General features: G+C 40.1%; 1 protein-coding gene across 1 annotated transcript; it reads left to right on the top strand.

Moving 5' to 3' along the window:
- Positions 1-331: 331 nt before the first annotated feature.
- Positions 332-8,182, top strand: BCAR4 (breast cancer anti-estrogen resistance 4). Its single transcript, NM_001111263.1, is given in 3 exon segments — positions 332-383; positions 4,848-4,992; positions 7,064-8,182. A coding segment is annotated over 1 exon segment (363 nt). The 5' UTR covers positions 332-383; positions 4,848-4,992; positions 7,064-7,075; the 3' UTR covers positions 7,439-8,182.
- Positions 8,183-23,463: the final 15,281 nt, after the last annotated feature.

The raw sequence follows: 23,463 nt of genomic DNA, 5'->3' as shown, positions 1-23,463 counted from the left end.
TACCCACTGAGTGGCAGCTCTTATCTTGACCAAACTATCATCAGGTGAATCCAAATGAAACAACTACCATTAATATCCCAAGGGGAAAACAAATGATCGTTTGTTTTATTTATGCCACATTATCCTTAACCATCCTAGAACAAGTGTTTGTCACCTGTCTCTCCTTTAAGAAGTTATTTAGTCCCCTGACATCTTATATCATTGGATGAACTGGGAGAAAACTAAGCTGATGAATGAAATAGTTCTCTATAGAATCCATGCTATTGCAATGATCCAATCAAGATCCTGTCTCCTATAAAAGAAACACAAAGAGCTGTGTTTAGCATTTTACCCTGAAGGGTGTTTGCTGATTTCTGTTAAGAAAGAGCTGCTTTTAATACCAGGTAAAGCATGATTTTTTTTTTTTTAACATTGTTATAAAAGTAGTCGTGTGATTAGAAGTCATTAAGAAAGCTCTTTTTTTCATGACTAGGTAAGGTCAGGAATATCTTTTGAGATTCACAGAGCATTGCAATTCCTGAGATGTGTGTTTTCTCTCATGCCCTTTGTCAGTTTATTTTTTTCCCCTTTAATTTGTGGTGTTCTTTGTTTGTAATGGATTTTAACTCTTTGTCTTCTCTATGTTGAAAATATATACTCCCATCTGTCACTTTAACTTCATCTCTAGTGTCTTTTTTCCTTTATGGCAGCTGTGCTAATTTTTTTCAGTAAAAACTTGAACTTTTTTCTTTATTTAGCAAGACTGAAATTACATAAACATTCATTCAATTTGGAATTGAGAAAAATGCTCCTTAAACATTGGAAATGGAGAAGGAATTTAATATGAGCATCTAAAATTAATCAACTGGAGAGCAAACATTATGGTTGATGGATATAAGTAAAAGCTGGTTTTGGGGAAAGGGAGGTATTTTTCTTTTTGGAACCCTGTCAAGTCAACTAAAAACTTAAAGTTTATTATGAATAAGACAAGAAATATTGGACAAAAAGTTATAAATAAGACAACAGACAACTTCATACCTATATGCTTTACATGCTAGACTACATGAGTAATTTTCTGAAAACCGACATTACCAAAATTAAATTTAGAGAGGACAGAAACTCCAAACAAACCATGTTCTTCAAAGAATTTTAAAAGTTTGTCACATATTTACCTAGGGATAGCCTGAGGAGTGATTCCTTTGAGTTGCTGAAAGCTTTGCAATTATTTTACTAAGGTAAACAGATTTACCCTAGTCTTGGTATCCATAAAAATTCCCACAAGAAAACTGGGGTCTTAAGTTTAAAACATATATGTAAAAATTCCTAACAAAACAAGAAAATTAATCTGTGTTTTTTTTTTAACTTGGTCATAATAGTTTTTATTTACAAAAATTTAAATAATCAAAAGGTGGCTTATCTATACTTAGATTTAACAGATTATTTGGTCATAACTGGTACATGTGTATGTAATTATTATCATTATTATTGTTATTGGAATGATTTGAAGAGTAAGTTGTAGACTTCATGACATTTCACCCTTAAACACTTGAACTTGCATCTTCTACATGTAGAAACATTCTCCAACAGTAACTCACTTATGTGCAGGAAAATTACTAAATAATTTTAATATAATCAAGATGGCTATGAGGGTTTATTTCAGAACACAAAGATGAATCCAAATTGGGGAAATCATCAAATGTCATTGTACTAATAAAAGAAAACCGAAAGTCCCATTTATCAACAAATACTGAGAATGTGTTTGAAAAAACTCCCTAGAAATTTTCATCACAATTTGTCACAGAAAAACAGAAATGTTCTCTAAATGTGCAAAAGAGAATCAGCACTTGTCCAAGAGCATGAACAACAATCAAAGTGTTTCTGAGAAATGTAATATACACAGCTCTGTAGTTTCCAGTGTGTCTGAGATATTCACTTTCCTTGTCCCAAGAACCGTAACATTTTTGGAGGAAAATTGTGTCCTTCATTATACATTAAGCTGACTTCTAAAACAATTCATTGTAAATTAAAATATTCACAAAAGATGCACTGACATATTGTAAATGGTGTTTCAAAGTAACTGCTATACCACTTTTAAATGCATGCATTGAATTTGAATCTGTCACTCCATCATCTGTTTGAAATATACATGAACTGAGTTCTTCATTAAAATTCAAAGTTTCACATTCTTCACTTCCTTTTTATTCCACTTCCTTTTTATTCCATGCTCTCTCACCTAGATGTGCTGTCCTAATACAATATGTTATGCCTTAAATCTTTTTTTGATCAATATATCGTAGTTCTCTGCTGTAAGAGTATCAGTTCAGTTCAGTCTCTCAGTCGTATCTGACTCTTTGTGACCCCATGGACTACAGCATGCCAGGCCTCCCTGTCCGTCACCAACTCCTGGAGTTTACTCAAACTCATGTCCATTCAGTCAGTCATGCCATCCAACCATCTCATCCTCTGTCATTCCCTTCTCCTCCTGCCTTCAATCTTTCCCAGCATCAGAGTCTTTTCTAATGAGTTACTTCTTCGCATCAGGTGGCCAAAGTATTGGAGTTTCAGCTTCAGCATCAGTCCTTCTAATGAATATTCAGGACTGATCTCCTTTAGAATGGACTGGTTGGATCTCCTTGCTGCCCAAGGGACTCTCAAGAGTCTTCTCCAACACCACAGTTCAAAAGCATCAATTCTTCAGTGCTCAGCTTTCTTTATAGTCCAACTCTCACATCATGACTACTGGAAAAACCATAGCCTTGACTAGATGGACCTTTGCAGTAAGAGTATACATAAACTTAAATTGTAAGAAATATTTTTGACTATAAGACTCTAGGTGTTAAGTTTTTTCTAAGTTAAAAATACAGTTACTATACTTGTGATCAAAATAAGATAGTGCAAATCATAATTTGAACAGGAAAAGGAAACTGGTAAGGGCTTCATCTCCAATGATGTAATAATATGTTTTTTCTCATTTTTTCCCTTTTCAAAATTCATATGTAGAGAATTCTCATAGCTAGAATGAGACCAATATCAGCATCATTACACTTCTTTTATTTTTCCAAGACAAACTCATTCACAAACATAGAGATGGGCATGTACAGAGATGTTATTTAATATTTTGGACTCCTTCAAGGTTACATGGAAAAATTACAAGATCTTTTATTGAGTTATTTTCCTGAGCTGAAGCTTCCATTGATTCCTCCAGTTTTTGTTAACAGCAAAAAATAAGTGACTTCCACTTGTAAAACTGTTACCCGGTTATTAGTCATTTATTTTCTTAAGATAGCTGCCCACATTTCTAATTGTTCCTGTATTTGGTGCCTCAGATATTTTTTTAATACCTACCGTAATGCAATGCACCATAGCAAGATAAATACGAATGAGATGATTTTCGTTTGAAGAAGGTAAAGGGCATCTGCCAAAGGGATACCCTACCTGCAGGCAGAGCAGCTGTAGGAAGGACCACGGCTGAGGTTGTAGAGCTTGATAGAACTTTCCAAACACAAAGCACCTGGGTGGACTTTGCGTCCCTTGAAGGTACACGTGGGTTCATTTGAAGATCACTGTTCTAGACGAGGTAATAAAATAGGATAATACAATAGTAAAATGATTGGGAAAATTATTCCTATGGATATAGTTTTATACCTAGAAAATCCAGGATTTAACTGAAGAGTTTTAGAATTAGTACAACAAATTTAAATGTCTAGTGATAAGAAATGGTTTACAAATCTAGCAGTTTTCCTTTATGATGGTAATTGCCAGTTAGAATGAATAAAAATTTTAATTATTAAGTTAATGTCATTGGATATAATTGTAATTTTGTGTTATACATAGAAGTAAAGGAACAGAAATATAAATATTAAATAAGAACTGAGCATAAAGCAGTAATGAAGACTAGAAAGATGAACTCTAGAGAGCCCTTCCTGAAAAGGAATTCTTATTATTAAAAATGCAATGTCTTTCCAAGAAATGGTTAGTTTCAATTTCAATTATAAGGCCCAACTTGTCTCCGGCTGTTGAGGGTAATGCCAAGAGATGGTTAACAGGCTGTTGGGAAACACTTTGAACAGGATCACAAAAGGGGGTCTAAATCAGTACAAATTGGGACTGGCAAAAGACTAGATACGAATGGAAGATAGAGTGTTGAAACACATCCTATGGTGTAGAGTTATTTAATATGATAGGGGTAATGGCACCCCACTCCAGTACTCTTGCCTGGAAAATCCCATGGACGGAGGAGTCTGCAGTCCATGGGGTCACTGGGAGTCGAACACGACTGAGCGACTTCACTTTCACTTTTCACTTTCATGCATTGGAGAAGGAAATGGCAACCCACTCCAGTGTTCTTGCCTGGAGAATCCCAGGGATGGGGGAGCCTGGTGGGCTGCCGTCTATGGGGTCACACAGAGTCGGACACGACTGAAGCGACTTAGCAGCAGCAGCAGCATTTCAAAACAGTGTGCAAGGATTAAATATTCCGTAAGTGGAGAGGACTACTTGGCTATTCATTTAGGAGGGAATCTAGAGTTCCTTTTCAAGCAAAAGTACAAACATGGTCAACGGATTAAAATGAAGGACACCGTTATTAAAATGTAACACTTGACAGTATTGATGTGGGGTATTATTCCTTAAATGTTTCTTGAAATGTAACAAAATGTGCTACTACCAGGATGTGTTGATCAAATGGACTTTATACCTGAGAAAGTAGAGATTAATAATATAATGGAGAGTAATAAATCCTGGGATTCAGTTGAGATTGTTGTGGCTCTTTTTTTAAATTTTATTTTTTTTTAAATTATAGTCGATTTACAATGTTGTGGAGACTGTGGCCCTTAACCATGCTAATTAGAAACCCTGTCCTTTGTCAGGTGGATCCTGAGACAGCAGGCAGCCCATCTGTCTGATAAGACATCAATCAAAACAGGAGTTATCTGCTGACTCTTCCTTAACTCTGCCCTCCCAAGTGGCCCTGGGAAGCCTGGTGAACTCAAGACTCCTCTTCAGTCCACTCAGGCAAGGACAAGGGCATCGGTGGGAATTTCCTTCTGGAAGCTTCTTTCTGTCTTGTTGGTCAAACCTTGCAGCTGGGTCTTCCACTGGCAGAGGAAGGAAATCACAGCCCCGTGGGCTGCAGGTCAAATTTCTCTAGTTATGTTTTGTGTGGAGAGTGTGTTGCTTTTAGCATGCATTCCATTCCATTATATCTGTATCTATAATCTTTTTTTAGAATGTTATTTTAATTTTTAAGAATTTTGGCTGTGCTGGGTCTTTGCTGCTTCACTGGCTTTTCTCTAGTTGCTGAGCGGGAAGTTCCTCTCTAGTTGCGGTGTACGGGCCTCTCATTGCGACTTCTCTTGTTGCAGAGCAGGGCTCTAGAGCACTTGGGTTTCAACAGTTGCCACTCCTGGGCTCTGGACCACAGGCTCAGGGGCTTAGTTGCTCCGAGGCAAGTGGGATCTTCCTCAACCGGGAATCAAACCCGAATCTCCTGTGTTGACTGGAGGATTCTTTACCTCGGAGCCACCAGGGAAGCCATACACCTGTATCTAAATTAAATAATGAGGCCCTTGCTTGGTGCTCCATTTCATCTGTATCTGATGAACAATCTTAGATACACCTCCAAGTAACGTTGATATTCCCATAAAGTGCAACATGTGTTCTGAGTCTTTACATGTCTGCCAGCAAACCTCAGGACAACGTGATATACCCAATCCCTAGTGGTCTTTCTAAAAATGACCCAGAAGTTGGGGATAGACAGCTTCATGAAGATATTGAAAGAAATATTTAAAATAAATACGGATTTCCTGGAGAAGGGAATGGCAACCCACTCCAGTATTCTTGCCTGGGAAATCCCATGGACACAGGAGCCTGGCAGGCTATAGTCCATGGGGTCACAAAGAGGTGGACAAGACTGAGTGACCAACACTTTCACTACTGGTCATTACACTGGTGGTCACAGTAGCCTCGAGACTGAAATGGGTCAATAGATCGAAGATATAAACTGTATCCACTATGAACCACTTTCTCTTGTAGCAGGAAATACAAAATTAAACCTACCTATATTATGTACTTCAAAAGAATCAAATGTACATTGTCATTTTATTTAATATACTATTAAATATCTTTGCATCCAAAGATTTTATCATTGGTATATCAGCAAAAAAGAATTCTAATAGGTATATACTTTGCTTCAAAAATTTACTGACATAATAATAAATCATTTTAACAGGAGGAGAAATTCACATTTTTTTAAACACATAGAGTTAACTCCTTCTACTGGATAAAAATACCTACAGATTAGCTTCCTTGTAATAAGTGCACTTGATATTACATAGCAAGTTATAATTTATAAAGATTTTCACATAATTTATGCTATTTAATCCACATAACAACCACGTGTGATATTTGGGGCGGGTAAGAACAGAACAAAGAAAACAAGATCCAACCAAGCTGAGTATTACGCACGCAAATGATCTCTGGAAACAAGAGATCTCAGGTGTTTTGGTTACCTTTGGTCAATGTTTATTCTACATTAAGTAGACTTTTTAAAGAAAAATAGGTATGAAGTGGAACTATATATTTTTGTTCTGGATTTTCCAAGTCTCCTTTAAATGTGTTATCATATTGCATAATTTAAAAAATAAAAAGGATAAAAATTAAAAAAAATACGGATTAAATACCAATCATCCCTTATTTTTCTAGCCACATTCTTTGGAATTCAACTCCTAGGTTGTGTTAATTACTAGCCCTATGTATTCTATCACCAGGACACTTGATAACTTATCGTGAATGCATGCTCAGTCACTAAGTCATGTCCGGCTCCTTGCAACACCATGGACTGTAGCCCACCAGACTCCTCTGTCCATGGGATTTCCCAGGCAAGAATGCTAGGGTGGGTTGGCATTTGCTTCTGCAGGGGATCCTCCCGACCTAGGGACCAAGCCCTCATGTCCGAAGTCTCCTGCCTTGACAGGCAGATAACTTAGGGTGAATGGCATTTGAAACTTCATTTAAAAGCGAAGTCCCATCAAGTTAACCTTGTGATTCATTGACCTTTACTTTTTCCTTCCTTTAATCCCTGTAGCTAAAACTCATCATGATCCCAGCTTTTCCAGCTAACAGTCAGTGGACCTGGTTTCAAAGAATCTCGCAAGAAGAGGTCTCGCGTAGATGCTGGTTGTGCTTCTATTTGTTCTACGCTGTGACGTTAGCACTGCTACTCGGCGGTGTTTTCATCACTTTGTCCTCTGATCATCCACCCTTCGCCCTGGTAACAACAATGATTGCTACCGGCATTGTGTTTTTCATCCTCACTGGACTGATGTACTTGTGTGAAGCAAACAAGGTATCAGCTTTCATACAAGAAAAATTTTCAAGGAGGAGAATTGCTCAGGATCCTTGTAAGGCTTTAGAAAGAAAAACAACCAACGGTTGCCACCTGACTGTAATATCATCTTAAACCTGGAAATCCTTGGGACTTGGATATTTTAATGGTTTAAATAGAAATAAACTCTGGCCTTTTTTTAAAAAAAAAAAAGTTTTTATTTGATTTTGGAATGTTTCTATTCCCTATTGCCTCTCTTCAGTCTTCTTAAAGAAGCTCCTGTTCTTTCAAGTTCCAGCCAGATGAATGGACCAGTTTCCTTCTCCCTGTTGCCACAGCATGCTTCCAACCATCACTGAAGACCCAGCCCCTGCCTCTCACTCTGGCTTTTCACGTGGACTCCTGCAGATATTAACTGACCCATCCAAGACCATAGGTGTGCAGCTCATGGCCAACCTCCCTGGCAGTGCCCTGATCTTGTCCATCGTCCTGTCCTGTAACCTTTCATGACTGTTGCCTGTGAGTCTCCAAAACGATCCTTCAGACACCCCTTCCTCCCACCACACAGCCCTTATCATCCTTGGTCAGTTCCCCTGGCATCCCTCACCTGACCATCCTCTGATGTAATGGTGTGGTCTACCCTTCTGATGCTAAGGTCTCCTTACTCTCCCATAGTGCCTCGACTTCTTATCTCTTTGGGGCTTCTTCTTGGAATTACCTTCTACTTTCCCTCCCCTTATTCTTGCCTTATACATTCCCTTCTACATGCCTGGTGACGTGTGGACATGTGAACCCGCTTGAACTAAGCTATCTCCCTGTGTACATGAATCCAAGGAGATAATCACTCAATAAAGGTGAACTCTTCCTTTCTTTTTCTTAAAATATTATTAATTTTTTTGGCCATGCTGGGTCTTCACGTTGCTCAGGCTTTTCTCTAGTTGCGGCAGGCAGGAGCCACCCTCTGGTTGTGGGGTTCTCATTGCAGTGGCCTCTCTTGTTGCAGAGCATGGGCTCTAGGCATGTGGGCTTCAGTAGGTGCAGCACATGGGCCCAGTAGCTATGGCTCCTGGGCTCTAGACCACAGGCTCAGCATCTGTGGCTTATGGGCTTAGTTGCTCCTAGGGATGTGGGATTTTCCTGGACCAGGGATCAAACCCATGCCCCCTGCATTGGCAGGGGGATTCTCTATCACCGAGCCACCAGGAAAGCCGCAGGGATTTTAATTCCTTTCAATCATGATCATTCACCAAAGGGATCACCACTGCTGTCCTGCTTTTCTGAGCTGTTTCCAGTCCTTCAGTTCAGGCAGGAATTGGAAGACTCTTTGCTAAGACTTCCCTGGTGGCTCAGACGGTAAAAGCATCTACCTACAATGTAGGTAGACCTGGGTTCAATCCCTGGGTGGGGAAGATCCCCTGGGGAAAAAAATGGCAATCCACTCCAGTACTCTTGCCTGGAAAATCCCATGGATGGAGAAGCCTAGTAGGCTACAGTCCATGGGGTCACAAAGAGTTGGACATGACTGAGTGACTTCACTTTCACTTGCTAAGTTTACTGGCCAAAGAAAAACTGTCCCTTCTCCCCTAACATGTAGGGATCCCATAATAAAAACACTGCTCAACCTACTCTGACCTGAGGGTTGGATGGCAGCACTGACTCAATGGACATGAATCTGAGCAAACTCCAGGAGACAGTGAAGGACAGGGAAGCCTGGTATGCTGTAGCCCATGGGGTCACAAAGAGTCAAACATGGCTTAGTGACTGAACAACAAAACCTACTCACCAAGGAAACCCTATCCTCCAACAAGCCCTACCCAAAAGCCCTGGGGTCTTCCCTCTGAAATAAGAATGGAGAGCCCAGAAACTAGGACCCTCTGAGAAAGCCTCTGCCATGGTTTGCAAACTCAGAAGATGTTAGAGGGCATGGAGAGTGTAGGGAGCAGTAAACAGACCAAGATTTCAACTATGTAACTGACATTTTCAGACACTTAGAACATACTACATAATTGAAACGATAGGGTGTTATAAAGGATTCATAAGAAAAAAGCAGGAACTCTTGAATTATGAGTTCAGGCAATGTTATGGGGCAGACTGGATGGGAGGGGAGTTGGAGGGAGAGTGGATGCATTTATATGCCTGGATGAGTCCCCTTGCTGTCCGCTTGAAACTGTCACAATGTTGTTAATTGGCTATATTCCAATACAAAATAAAAAGTTAAAAAAATAGAGGGGTGGGAGGGATACTTGAGGACAAGGGGACGTATGTATACTTATAGTTGATTCATGTTGTTATACAGCAGAAACTAACACATGGTAAAGCAATTATCTTCCAATTAAAAAAAAGTAAAATTCTTTTTTAAAATGAGAGCAGAACTTAATTCAAAAAGTTGGGTACAATAAATGTAAAAAGAAATATTCAAGAAGAGCAGCTTACAGTGGGGGAAAACTGCAAACAATGTCCAGCAATGAAGAATTTTTCAAAATCTTGATACAATAGAACAAGACCGTGAAATCTCTTACCATCCCTAACTGATATCAAAAAGATAGAAACACAAAAGGAAACCATCATCAGTGTTGACTGTTTCCGGGGGCTGGAATAACTATCGACCCTATTTGTACTTGAATATTTCTTTTTATCTTTCCAAAATTTTCAAGATTCTGTAATCAAAAAAATCGAATGTCAAAAAATAAAATTGCAATTTTTTTCCCCCCAAAGTTCTCAAGGTTCTGTCATCAAAAAAAATCAAGTGTTGAAAAATAAAATATATCCAGGTGACCTGGTTAAAGAATCCATGACGTGAAATTACATTTCCAAAAGGGAGACTTCCTGTGCTATCCAGTGGCAAGAAGACTATGTGGGTACCAGTGTTGGGCGCATCTCTCATGCGTGCTACATTTTAAAGACAGCTATAACTTTTTGCCTTGAGTTTTCTACCCTTGAACTATGGATACACCCCCTAAATGTTTTTGAAGTACCTTGCACTTTAAAAATATATGTATTTATTTATTTATGGCTAAGCAGGATCTTTGTTGCTGTTGAGGGCTTTTCTCTAGTTGTGGTGAGTGGAGGCAACCCTCTAATTGTGGCGAGTGGGCTTCTCACTGTAGTGAATTTTATTGTGGAGTGAGGGCTTCAATAGTTGTGGCACATGGGCTCAGGTGCTCCGAGGCATGTGGGATCTTCCCCGATCAGGGACCCAACCCATGTCTCCTGCACTGGCAGGTGGATTCTTTACCCCTGAGCAGTCAGGGAAGCCCTGTCTTGCACTTTTGAGACTGAGAATTTATAAGAAAATAATATTCCAGTCCCCACTTCTCAAGCAGAAGGATGGTCTATTTTCTGACCATCTTTCCATGTACATAGGGTGTTTTTCTTCTCTTCTTTATGACCATCTGTCATATTCAACTTTTTCCTAGTGGTTTTTTTTCAAAAGAAAAGGGAAAAGCAATCTCTCCTTCATTGTACCTCTTCAGGTATCTAGAATTACCTGTGATAGTCTCGACTGGAACCAACTTTCATATCCATTCACAGAGGGAATGGGTTTATCCTTGCATGGAATTTTGCTTCTTTGTGATCCACACCTCTTCCCTTCCATTCCAAGCCCACTTTGGGCTTCTCTGATGGCTCAGCTGGTAAAGAATCTGCCTGCAGTGCGGGAGACCTGGGGTTGATCCCTGGGTTGGGAAGATTTCCTAGGAAGGGAATGGCTACCCACTCCAGTATTCTGGCCTGGAGAATTCCATGGACTGTATAGTCTCTAGGGTCACAAAGAGTCAGACACGACTGAGAGACTTTCACTTCACTTCATTTTGCAATGGAATACTATTCAACATGAAAAAAGTCTGTTGATACTCAAGACAACATGAATGAATCTCAAAATAATTATGCTGAAGGAACAAGCCAGACACAGAGAAGTACATACCAGAGAATGTCATTATATAAAAATGTGAAATCACTTCTAATGACAGATTGTAGATTGGTGGTTGCCTGGGAATGGAAGGGAGGAGGTGTGGATTACAGAGAAGCACAATGAAACTTTGGAGGTGATAGATATATTTTTAATTTTAATTAGACTGATGCTTTTATTGGTTCATACATGCCAAAACTCAATGAATTGTACATTTTGAATATGTGTTGGCTTTGTACCTCACTTGTACATTCAAGTGAATAAAGAAGCATAGAGTGAATTATTTTAGGCAGTGTTTCTCCAAACTTTGCTGATATTAAAAAGCTCCTAGTACCTACAATTAACATACTCAACAGTGGAAAGCTGAAAGTGTCTCCTCTAAATTCAAGAGCAAGACAAGAATGCCCACTCTCATCATTTCTATTTAACATAGTATTAGAAGTACTAGCTGGGCTTCCCGAGTAGCTCAGCTGGTAAAGAACCCAGCTACAATGCAGGAGATCCTGGTTTGATTCCTGGGTTGGGAAGTTCCCCTGGAGAAGGGATAGGCTACCCATTCCAGTATTCTTGGGCTTATCTGGTGGCTCAGATGGTAAAGAATCTGCCTGTAATGCAGGAATCTAGGTTCAATCCCTGGGGTGGGAAGATCCCCTGGAGGAGGGCATGGCAACCCACTCCAGTATTCTGGCCTGGAGAATCCCCATGGACAGAGGAGCCAGACAGGCTACAGTCCATGGGGTTGCAAAGAGTAGGACACAACTGAACGACTAAGCACAGCACAGAACAGCAGTGTTAGCTACAACAATCAGTCATAAAAAAGAATGAAATTCTGCTATTTGCAACATCATCATAGACCTGGAGAGGGCTTCCCTAGTGGCTCAAACGGTTGAGAATCCGCCTGCAATGCAGGAGACCTGGGTTCGATCCTGGGGTCAAGAAGATCCCCTGGAGAAGGGCATGACAACCCATTCCAGTGTTCTTGCCTGGAGAATCCCATGGACAGAGGAGCCTGGCGGGCTACAGTCCATAGGATTGCAAAGAATCAGACACGACTGAAGCAACTTAGCATGCATACATGCATGGACTTGGAAAGGATCATGCTTAGTGAAATAAGCTAGATAAAAAGAAGACAAATTCTGTATGTTTTCACTGAAACATGGAATCCAAAAAATTAGATACTTCCCTGGTGGTCCAGTGGTTAAGGTTCCATACTTCCACTGCAGGGGGTATAAGTTGGATCCCTGGCTGGGTGGGGAACTAAGATCCCATATGCCATATTATGTGATAGAAAACAAAATACAATTCAAAAAACAAAACAATGAATTTTTAAAAAAGAAGCCCCTGGTGCTGTGTAAAGTTCATACTCCTGGTCCCACTGCTGAGTACTCCATGAAGCACCAGGTGAACTGTGCTTCCAATAAGAGCCTCAGTGATTCTCAAGCTCGGAGAAGTAGGGAAACCCTGGTTTAAGGCGGGTCACAGCTGAGAAAGAATGAACTTTCCCTCACCTTGACCAAACCGTCAACAGGTGAAGCTAAATGGAAACCACCACCATCAACAAGCAGGGGAAAAAACCTATGCGATTTCCTAGTGTTTTCCACAAGTACATGACCCTTAACCACCATATAGCAAGGGTTTGTCACCAGGATCTCCCTTAAAGAGCTTTCTCAGCACCCCCAGGATCTTATATCATTGGATGAATTGGGAGAAAACTGAGCTAATGAGTGAAATGGCCCTCCACAGAGTCCATGTTGTTATCCAATCAACATCTGTCTCCTATAAAAGAAACTCAAAGAGCCGTGTTGGATGTCTCATCTTGAAAGGAGTTTGACGTTTCTACTTGTTCAAGAGCTGCATTGCAAGCCAGGTAAAGGGATCTACAGTTTTTTGCACGTAACTGTAGTGGTGTGTTTGGAAATCATTATAGAAGCTCTTTTCGTCATTACTCAGTGAGGTGAGAGTTTTTTTTTGGGGGGGGGTATCTTTTTAGATTCAATGATCATTGCAGTTCCTCAGATTTGTTTTCCTGTTTTGCCGTTTGTCTGCTTTTCTTTTTTCCTTAATTTGTTGATGTTCTTTGTTTAGGAAGGACATTAACTCTTCTATGTGTATAAAATAGTGACTTACCAGAACTTTGTCTGTGATGTCTTAATGCCATTCAAGAGTTTTCTTTCTTCCTTTATTGCATTTTTCTGAGTAATATATAAGTGCTTCCCTTACTTAGCAAGACTGAAAATATGCATTCAATCTAAGAAACTAGAATAAATAAAATCAGTGGAAATAGAGGAGGAAATGTAAAAGCCTAAATTAAACTTGGAACCAAATACAATACCATGCCTGAAGGGTAACACTAAAAGCTTGTTCTTATAAACGGTGACAAGTAGATCAATTTGTTGTTTTAATGAGCATTTGGTGAGCAATAACAAGAAATAGAGTCAGGTAAAAGGTAATGTACAACTGCATATTAAAATACCTGATAATTTATGTGAAAGGGATAGTTTCCTTGAAAAGTTACCAAAACGGATCAAGAAGTAACAGAGCAGACAAATCACTCCAGAAGATAAATTCACACCTCCACCTAAAGAGCCTGAGTGGCCTATTGCTCTGAGCTCTGGAAACCTTTCAAAGGCACCTTTTTATCAAGATAATTTTACCTCAGCCCAGCACCCGTAAAAATCTCCATGATGAAACTGGGGCATAGTCTAACTCAAAAACCTTCTTGGTAAAGTTCCTAACATAATGAACAAATAAAATATTTTTAAACAACCTTTAACCTCAATTTTAAAAGTCTATTTATTTTTAATCGGTGGATAATTGCTTCACAATATTGTGTTGGTTTCTGCTATATAGCAACATGAGTCAGCCATAAGTGTATATATGTCCCCTTCCTTGTGGCTCTCTGTCCCACCTCCTACCCCATCCCACCCCTCCAGGTTGCCACAGGGCACTGGTCTGAGTTCCCTGAGTCATACAGCAAAGTCCCACTGGCTATCTACTTTACACATGGTGGGGTACATGTTTCCATGCAACTCTCCCTATTCGTCCCACCCACTCCTTCCCATTCTGTGTCCGCAAGTCTGTTCTCAGTATCTGAGTCTCCGTTGCTGCCCTGCAAATAGGTTCATCTGTACCATCTTTCTAGATTCCATGTGTATATACATTAATGTGATATTTGTCTTTCTCTTTCTGACTTGCTTCACCCTGTATAATAGGATCTAGGTTCACCTATCTCATTAGAACTGACTCAAATGCATTACTTTTTATGGCTAAGTAATATTCCATTGTATTTATGTACCACAGCTTCTTCATCCATTCTTGTCAATAGACGTCTAGGTTGCTTCCATGTAACCACAGTTTTCAAGTGTGTAAAATGTTAAAACACAATGAACACTCACCTACCCTCCTTAATGTTAACAACTTAACATTTTGTTGTAACTTTAGCACATGTTTATAACATTTGTTGCTCTTATTGTTGTTGGCTGAATCACTGAAGAATCAGTGGCAGACTTTATGAATTTCTTGCCTAAATGCTTGAACATGCATCTCCTGTTTAAAAAAAAAAAAAAGGAGGGGGCATTCTCCTACAAAAACTGAATGCCACCATGGATTAGAAAATTACTTGTACCAGTTAATAAAGATGGCCATGAGTTTATTTCAAGAACACAAGGATAGGTCCAAATTAGAAAAATTGATAAACCTTATTATATTAGTGAAAAAAAGCAGAAAGTCACATTTACCAGCAAGTGCTGCAAATGCATTTGACACAATTCCCTGCAATTGCTGATAAGTTCTCAAAGAATAGAAATGCTGATTCTAAAAAAGACAATCTGCCAACACAAATAATGTAAAAGAATGGTGAAACAACCAAAGCATTTGAGCTAAAGGCATTCTACAAAGTGAGGCAATTTTCGATGTTTTTCTCCCTGTATTTGAGTTCTTCAGTTTCCTTGATCTCATGCATCAAATATTTTTGGAGAAACTCCATAGTTACTTATACATTAAGTTGACTTCTAAAGTTTTCCGTCACCTTCAACAGTCACAAAGAATGCACCGTCTGGTATATTGTAAATGCTGACCCATCAAAATAAAACTGCTATACCACTTTTAAATGTAAGTATAAGCCTCAGTCTTCACCACCATCATTCATATGAAATACACATAAACAAATTTTTCTTTATCTCAAGCTTTGCCTTATTTACTTCTCTTTAATCTGTTCTTCCATTTCATTCAATCTCTCCTGAAATGTGTCTTAATATAGTATGTTATGCTTTAAAGTCTTTTTTGATCACTCATATCATTGTTCTCTGCAACAAAGATATATATTAATATGTATATGTATATGCTTGGATTTAAGGCAAATTCTTCTGACCATGATGTTCTAACTGTAAAACTTCTTCTGAACTGGGTTACAGTTACAATTCGTATACGTGTGATCAAACTAACACTGCTATGGTCTGAACATCTGTGTCCCCAAATTCATATGTTGAAATCCTACCCCTTTCAGCGATAGTATTAGGAGGTGGGGGCCTTTGGGAGGTGGCTAGGTCAAAAGGACTGAGATCTAATAGGTGAAATTAATGCTCTTAAAAAGATCCCACGGACCTCCTTCTCCCCTTCCCCAAGGTGGGGATAAAAGGAAAAACCTGCAACCCAGGAGAGGTCTCTCACCGGTGATACTGGTTTCCTGATCTCAGAGTTGCAGCCTCAAGACCATGATCACTATATTTCTGCTGTTTATAAGTCACCTAGTCTGTGGCATTTCGTTAGAGCAGCCTAAATAGACTGAGAAAATATATTACAACACAAAAATATATTAAACACCGAAAACTTTTAAGAATCGCACCTACAGTCATAGAACACGTATACCTTTTTTTTTGGTTTGCTTAAAAAAATTTTTTTTGTTGTTTTTGTTCTAGTACAGTTGATTTACGATGTTGTGTTAGTTTCTGCTGTATAGCAAATCAGCTATATATAGCTCTACTCTTTTTTAAAGTGTTTTCCCACATAGATCATTAAAGAGTATTGAGAAGAGTTCCCTGTACTATACAGTTGTTTAGCTGCTAATTTGTGTCCAACTCTTTTGCGACCCCATGGATTGTAGCCCATCAGGCTCCTCTGTCCATGTGATTTCCCAGGCAAGAATACTGGTGTGGATTGCCATTTCCTTCTCCAAGGGGTCTTCGCAACCCAGGAATTGAATCCTCATCTCCAGCATTGACAATAGTCAACCTTTCGGTTTATCTAACCTTAACATTTTCCCCCTCTTATCCCTACAGACAAGATTCATTATGATCTCATCACCTCGAGTTTATGGTCAGTCAAACTGGTTTCCAAGAATAACTCACATCAAGTGTTCATATCAATTATACAAACAATTCTTTTTGTTCTTTGCTGTATTCATCGTTTTGCTTTTTGGAATTGCCATGGCAGCTTTCCCTCTGGATCGCAAGACGTTACTCCTGGTAATCACAATAATTATTACTGCCATCGTTTTTCTCATCATTACTGGAGTGCTCATTTTTTATGAAGTCTGCCGAAAGCTGGAGGAATTTATCCCTCCCCAAGTGGAAGAATCATGGAGGTATAGAATCGAACACATTGAAATTTAAGCTTCAGCAACAGATTCCAATCGTCAGCACCTGACTATCATCTTATCTGAAATCTGAACCTCCTTGGGACTTTGAACCTTTTTAGTCGTTTGAGCATTTTAAAAGGAATAAACGTTGACTTTTTAAAAGGTTATGATTTTGGAAAGTTCTTGTTCCCTATTGCCTCTGTGAAATCTCTTCCTGGGGAAAGCCCTTTTTTCCCCTCAAATATGTGACAGACAAATATACCAGTGTTCTCCCACCTGTTTTTATTTATTTTTGGCTGTACTGGGTCTTCGATGGTTTGTGTGGGCTTTCTATAGTTGCGGGGAGCAGGGGCTACTCTTCGCTGTAGTGCATGGGTGTCTCACTGCGGTGGGGTCTCTTGCTGCGGAGCGCGGGCTCCAGGGTGCTTGGGCTTCAGTATTTGCAGCTCTCAAGCTCAGTTGCTCTGTCGCATGTGGGATCTTCCCTGAGCAGGGACTGAACCTGTGTCCCCTACATTGGGAGGCAGATTACTATCCTCTGCACCACCAGGGAAGTCCTTCCTCCAAGAAATTTTTGCTTGTACCAACTTCTTGCTCTCTTCGTCCCATCACTTACAACCTACCTCTTACTCTGGCTTTTCATATCAGCTCCTGCTAATTTTATCATGTACGGAGGTGACCCACTGAAGACTCCAGGTTCCCAACTCATGACTCCTCACTTGCAATGTCCCAGTCTTATCTCCGCTATTGAAGTGGAGCAGGACCCTATGGCCCTTGCCCTGCATGTCCTCAGCCTGCCTTTTGTGTGTGAAAAAAACTTGAGCCAAAGAATAACTTTAATCAGAGGGAGAAAAGGCGGAAGCTAAGAACAGCAGTCAAATAGGACAAAACAATAGTCAGTAAGCAAAGTCAAGGACCTTTAGATCCTTCTCAAGGATTATAGATAATATTCTGAGCCATATCCTGTGGGCTGTGTTGTAGAGACCAAACCCCTCACCAGGTGGAAGAAATTAATGACATGATTATCGGACTGTAGCCAAGACATAAGCTGCCACAATTCCAAGAATTTTCCCCAAAGAAATGAAAACAAATCAACCCTGGAACACACACACAATGTCACATGACCTTATTTTACTGTTCCTAAAACTGACATCAAAACCATTTTCAAAAATGGTTTTGTGCACTTAAAAACTTAAGAGAGTAGATCTCATGTTGTATTCTTACAAAAAAAAAAAGCCAAGAAGCACAATAAATGGTTTGGAGGTGAAGGATATATTTATTACCTTGATTTTGATCATGATACCATAGGTATAGGTATATGTCCAAACACATCAAAATGTATATATCAAATAGGTATGATTTTTTAATATAGTAAGTATGCCTCAAAAAACTAAACACAGTGGAAGCCATTGTTAATGGGAATTGGTTCTGGGTGGTGGAATACTTCTATTTGGATCTTTCTTATTTTTTTCAAAGTCTCCCAAAGAACATATGTGTTGCTTTTTAATCAAAACCCAGCAAATTGTTAAATTTGCTGGACGGCCATACGGCCCACCATAGATGATAATATAGGCATCCTACTTAAAAAAAAAATCCTAGATAATGTATAAGTTCAGTTCAGTTCAGTCGCTCAGTCATGTCCGACTCTTTGCGACCCCATGAATCGCAGCACGCCAGGCCTCCCTGTCCATCACCAACTCCCGGAGTTCACTCAAACTCACGTCCATCGAGTCAGTAACATCTTACAAAAAAATGTCACTGAAATTGCCTTTGAACTGGACTCTTGGCTTCCCTTCCTTCCATACCCCTCTGTCATCTCTTGTTAACTGAGAGCATGGTTTTTAAAAAAATTTATTTTATTGAAACATAATTGATTTAACAATGTGTTAATTTCTGATATACAGCAGGCAGTTATACATGCATGTACATACACATATACACTTTCTTTTTCATATTATTTTCCATTATGGATTATCACAGAATACTGAATGTATTTCCCTGTGCTATGCAGTAGGACCTCACTGTTTATCCATTCTCTATATGATAGTTTGCATCTGCTAATCCCAAACTCTCAATCCATCCCACCTCCAACGCCTTCCTCCTTGGCAACCACAGGTCTATTCTATGTCTATGAATCTGTTTCTGTTTCATAGATAAATTCATTTGTGTCACATTTTGATTTTTATATATGTAAAAAATTCTTAATTTAAAATTTTATTGGCCAGACCACATGGCATGCGGAATCTTCCTCAACCAGGGATCCAACCAGTGCCCCCTGCATTGAGAGCAGAGTCTTAACCACTGGACCACCAGGGTCATATTTAAGTATGACCATCTGTGTCATATTTCAGATTCCACATATAAGTGAAATCATATGATACTTGTCTTTCTCTTTGTGACTTACTTCACTTAGTATGACAATCTCTAGATCATCCATGTTGCTGCAAATGGCATGATTTCATTCTTTTTTCATGGCTGAGTAGTATTCCATTGTGTACACACCATATCTTTATCTGTTCATCTGTTGATGGACACTTAGCTTGTTTCTATGTTTTGGCTCTCATGCATAGTGCTGCAATAAACAGGGGTGCTTTTTAAAAAATGTTTCTTTTTGGCTACACTGGAACTTTGTGGCAGTGTGAGGGCTTTCTCTAGTTGCAGCAGCGATCGGGGGCCACTCTTCCTCATGGCATGAGGGCTTCTCTTCTTGCAGAGCACGGGCTCTAGCGTGCTCGGGCTCAGTAGTTGTGGTGCACGGGCTTAGTTGCCCCGTGGCATGTGAGATCTTCCCGGACCAGGGATTGAACCCTGCATTGCTGGGCAGATTATTAACCACTGGACCACCAAGGAAGCCCTAACAGGAATTCTTGGGTCTGTCCTGCAGAGCGACAGATCAGGGAGCAGCTGGCTAACACACCTCTGCTTGTAAACTGCCTTCCCTGGCCACGCTGGATCAGTTATTTCCCTTTCTTTCTGTCTCCTCTGTTTAGCTGCATACCTGCCCAGCTTCGCATGGCTCAGTTGTTACACAGGAACTTAGAGTTACCTCACCTTTCCCTCTACCTCCAATCACTTTTCCCTCATGCCCAATTCCATCCTGCTCATCTTACAACTATCCCAACCCCCTTCAGCTTTGGGGAGGTGGATCTGAGACTCGTTCTCCTCTCTCTAGTTTGTCACCTCCCTTGGCAAAGCCTCGGCACCTCAGCGTTTGGCTTGCTGTGCCTGGTTTGGTAATGGTGTTACGATTCCCCAGAGGTGCTTGTGGAAGACTGGTCCTTCAAGAAAGGATCTGGAGAATTGTGCTTTCAACAAGTGCCCTGGGGTTTTTCAAGCCCAGTGGTGGTTGGGAAAAACTGGTATAAGGCGGGTTGCAGCTGACAAGGACACTTTCCTCAACTTTACCGAACCATCATTGTGGTGCATGCGTGCTAAATCACTTCAGTCATGTCTGAGTCTGTGCAAACCTGTGGACTGCAGCCCACCAGGCTCCTCAGTCTGTGGGATTCTCTGGGCAAGAATATTGCAGTGGGTTTCCATGCCCTCCTCCAGGGGGTCTTCTTGACCCAGGGACTGAACCCACAGCTCCTGCATTGTCAAGCAGGTTCTTTACCACTACTGTCATCTGGGAAGGAAGTCCAAACCATCAGGTGAAGCCAAATGAAACAACCACCATTAATAGCCGGGGGAGAACAAATGATCATTTCCTAGGTTTTTTCCAAGACACATTATTCTTAACTACCACATAGCAAGGGCTTCCCTGCTGGCTCAATGATAAAGAATCTGCCTGCCAGTGCAGAAGACATGGGTTCGATCCCTGGGCCAGGAAGATTCCCCAGAGAAGGGCATGGCAACCCACTTCAGTATTCTTGCTTGGGAAATCCCATGGACAGAGGAGGCAGGTGGGCTACAGTCCACGGGGTCTCAAAGAGTCAGACACGACTTAGGGACTAAACAACAATAACAAACTATAGAGCAAGTGTTTGTCATCAATCTCTCCTTTAAGAAGCTTTCTCAGACCCCCGCATCTTATATCATTGGCTCAATTGGGAGACAGCTAAGCTGATGCGTGAAACAGGCTTTCCATAGAATCCATGTTATTGCAGTTACCCAATCAGGATCCTGTCTCCTATAAAAGAAACAGAAATTGCTGTGTTTAGCATCTCATCTTGAGGTGTGTTTGCTGGTTTCTGTTGTGAAAAAGCTGCATTTCATACCAGGTAAACCCCACCATCACCTCTATTTATTTATAAAAGCAGCGATGTGTCTGAAAGTCATTAAAGACTCTCCTTTTCTTATTTCTAAGTGAGGTCAGGGATACCTTTTCAAGTTCACCAGCCATTGCAATTCCACAGTTTCTTGTTATACCGTCTGTTTTTCTACTGGTTTTCTTTCTTTATTGTCAATGTTTTGTGTATATAAGGGACCCTATGCAAGAGTTCAGGAGGGCGTGGAAACACACTGAAGTATTCTTACCTGGAGAATCCCATGGGCAGAGGAGGCTGGCAGGCTACAGTCCAAAGGGTCGTGAAGAGTAGGACGTGACTGAAGCGACTGAGCACTCACACATGCATGCAAGAGTTCAAATTACCTTTGATAGCATTTGTCTCAAGTACACCTTGCTTTCTGCCTCTACTCCATTAAACCTAAATTAATAGGGGTTTTGCTTTGTGATCTGTATCACCCATACTGAAACTAGTATAACAATTTTAAATGATGCATTTAAGTAATTCTGACACTTCCTTAAAATGAGATCTTGAGTCTCTTCTCGTCCCCAAGCAAACCTCAGGACTATGAGCTATGCCCAAGTGCTCTGTGGAAATGTTCCAGAAGTTTGTGATAGTTTCATTAAAGTTATTGAAATAAGCATTTAAAGGAAATTAACATACTTATGTTTCCTGGCAACCTTCCTTGGTCATCCTAGACCCTAGCCCTTTGTTTCAGTCCATCAGGACACATTACAACTTAGAGTGAATAGAATTCAAAACTTTGTCTAAAAGCAAAAATAAAATTGAAAAAAAAAAAAAAAACTTTGTCTAAAAGCAATGTCATGGCAAATGGAGAGATGGGTTCCCAGTCAACCTCTGATTTATTTGACCTCATTTTTCTCTTCTAACCTCTGCAGATAAGATCGTCATGATCCCAACTTTTCAAGCTCATAACCTGAGGAGCTAGCTGCTGAGACTACAGAGTTTATACAAATGCATCTGGCTTTTTTATTTTGGAGTAATCACTTTGTTCCTGGAACTCTCTGCAGTGGCTTTCTTTGCTGATCAGATACCTTTTCGTCTAGCAATGATGATGGCTATTTCTGGAACTGTTTCTATTGTCATTCCTGCAATCTTTGCCTTGTCTGAAGCTTGTCAAAACCCAGAAAATTCACCTTTAAGCCTAGAAGAATTATCAAACCTTAGAAACCCCCAGAAGCTTAGAAATAGCAATTTTGAAATGGGAGCACCAACCACAAGCACCTGATTTATAGTGCTTTTTATTTATTTTTATTTATATTTATATTTATTTATTTATTTATATTTATTTATATTATATTTATTTTTATTTATATGTTAAACCCCAAATACCTTTGTGCCTTTGGACAGTTTAAAAAATCCCTTGAGCATTGTTTTAAAAAGAAATAAACTCTGGCTTTTAAAAAGCTTACTATCTGATTTTTGGAATGTTCTTGCCTCTATGAAATCTTTCTGCAGAAATCCTTGTTCTTTCGAATTCACGTCAAATGAAGGAACCAGGTTTCGCCTCCCTGTTGCCATGACTACCAACCTTCTTGCTCCCTTCCACCCATCACTAAGATCCGGTTGCTGCTTCTCACTCTCTCTTCACATCAATTCCTGTGGACTTTAACATGCACAGAGCAGACCCTTCCAGGCCCACAGGTGCCTAGCTCACAGCCCTCCTCAAGACCCTGCATCCTCTAAACACACAGCCCCGTTTTTTTTTTTCTTTTAGCTTAACATTTTATTAAAAAAATAAATTATATTTTGTGTTGGGGTATAGCTGATTAACAATGTTGTGATAGTTTCTGGTGAAGAGCAAAGGGACCCAGCCACACATGTACATGTATCCATTCTCCCCCAAACTCCCCTCCCACCCAGGATGCTCCATAACATGGAGCCCAGTGCCAGGTACTCTGCAGTAGGTGGTACGTGTTACAATAGTAACTTGTTGGTTATCCATTTAAGATACAGTAGTGTGTTCATGTCGATCCCAAACTCCCTAAACATCCCTTCCCCTTGGCAACCATAAGTTCATTCTCTAAGTCTGTGGGGTTTTTTACATTTTTCTTTTTTAAAATATGTATTTACTTGGCTGTGCCAAGTCTTAGTTGTGGCCTGTGGGATCTAGTTCCCTGAGCAGGGATGGAACCCGGGCCCCCCGCACTGGGAGCAAGGAGTCAGCCACTGGACCACCAGGGAAGTTCCTCCCATAGCGCCTTGACTTTCTTCTTGTCCCTTTTGGGCTCCAAATTTTTCACCCCCTCTGACCCTCCTGTATATTCCTGGCACTTTTACTGGCCTATCCACGTAGTCCAGAAACCCAAGAAGCCACACCTCCTGGAGCAAACGACACGAGAAAGTGTCCTTCAAATCATGATCACAGAGTCCAGTCACCCATACTGCGATCCTTCTATTTCATTATATCTTCTCCTTTGCTGCCAGGCTG

This window comes from Bos taurus, chromosome 25 (genome assembly GCF_002263795.3).
Source record: "Bos taurus isolate L1 Dominette 01449 registration number 42190680 breed Hereford chromosome 25, ARS-UCD2.0, whole genome shotgun sequence".
NCBI lineage: Eukaryota > Metazoa > Chordata > Mammalia > Artiodactyla > Bovidae > Bos > Bos taurus.
This window is presented reverse-complemented; position numbering and strand designations above follow the sequence as displayed.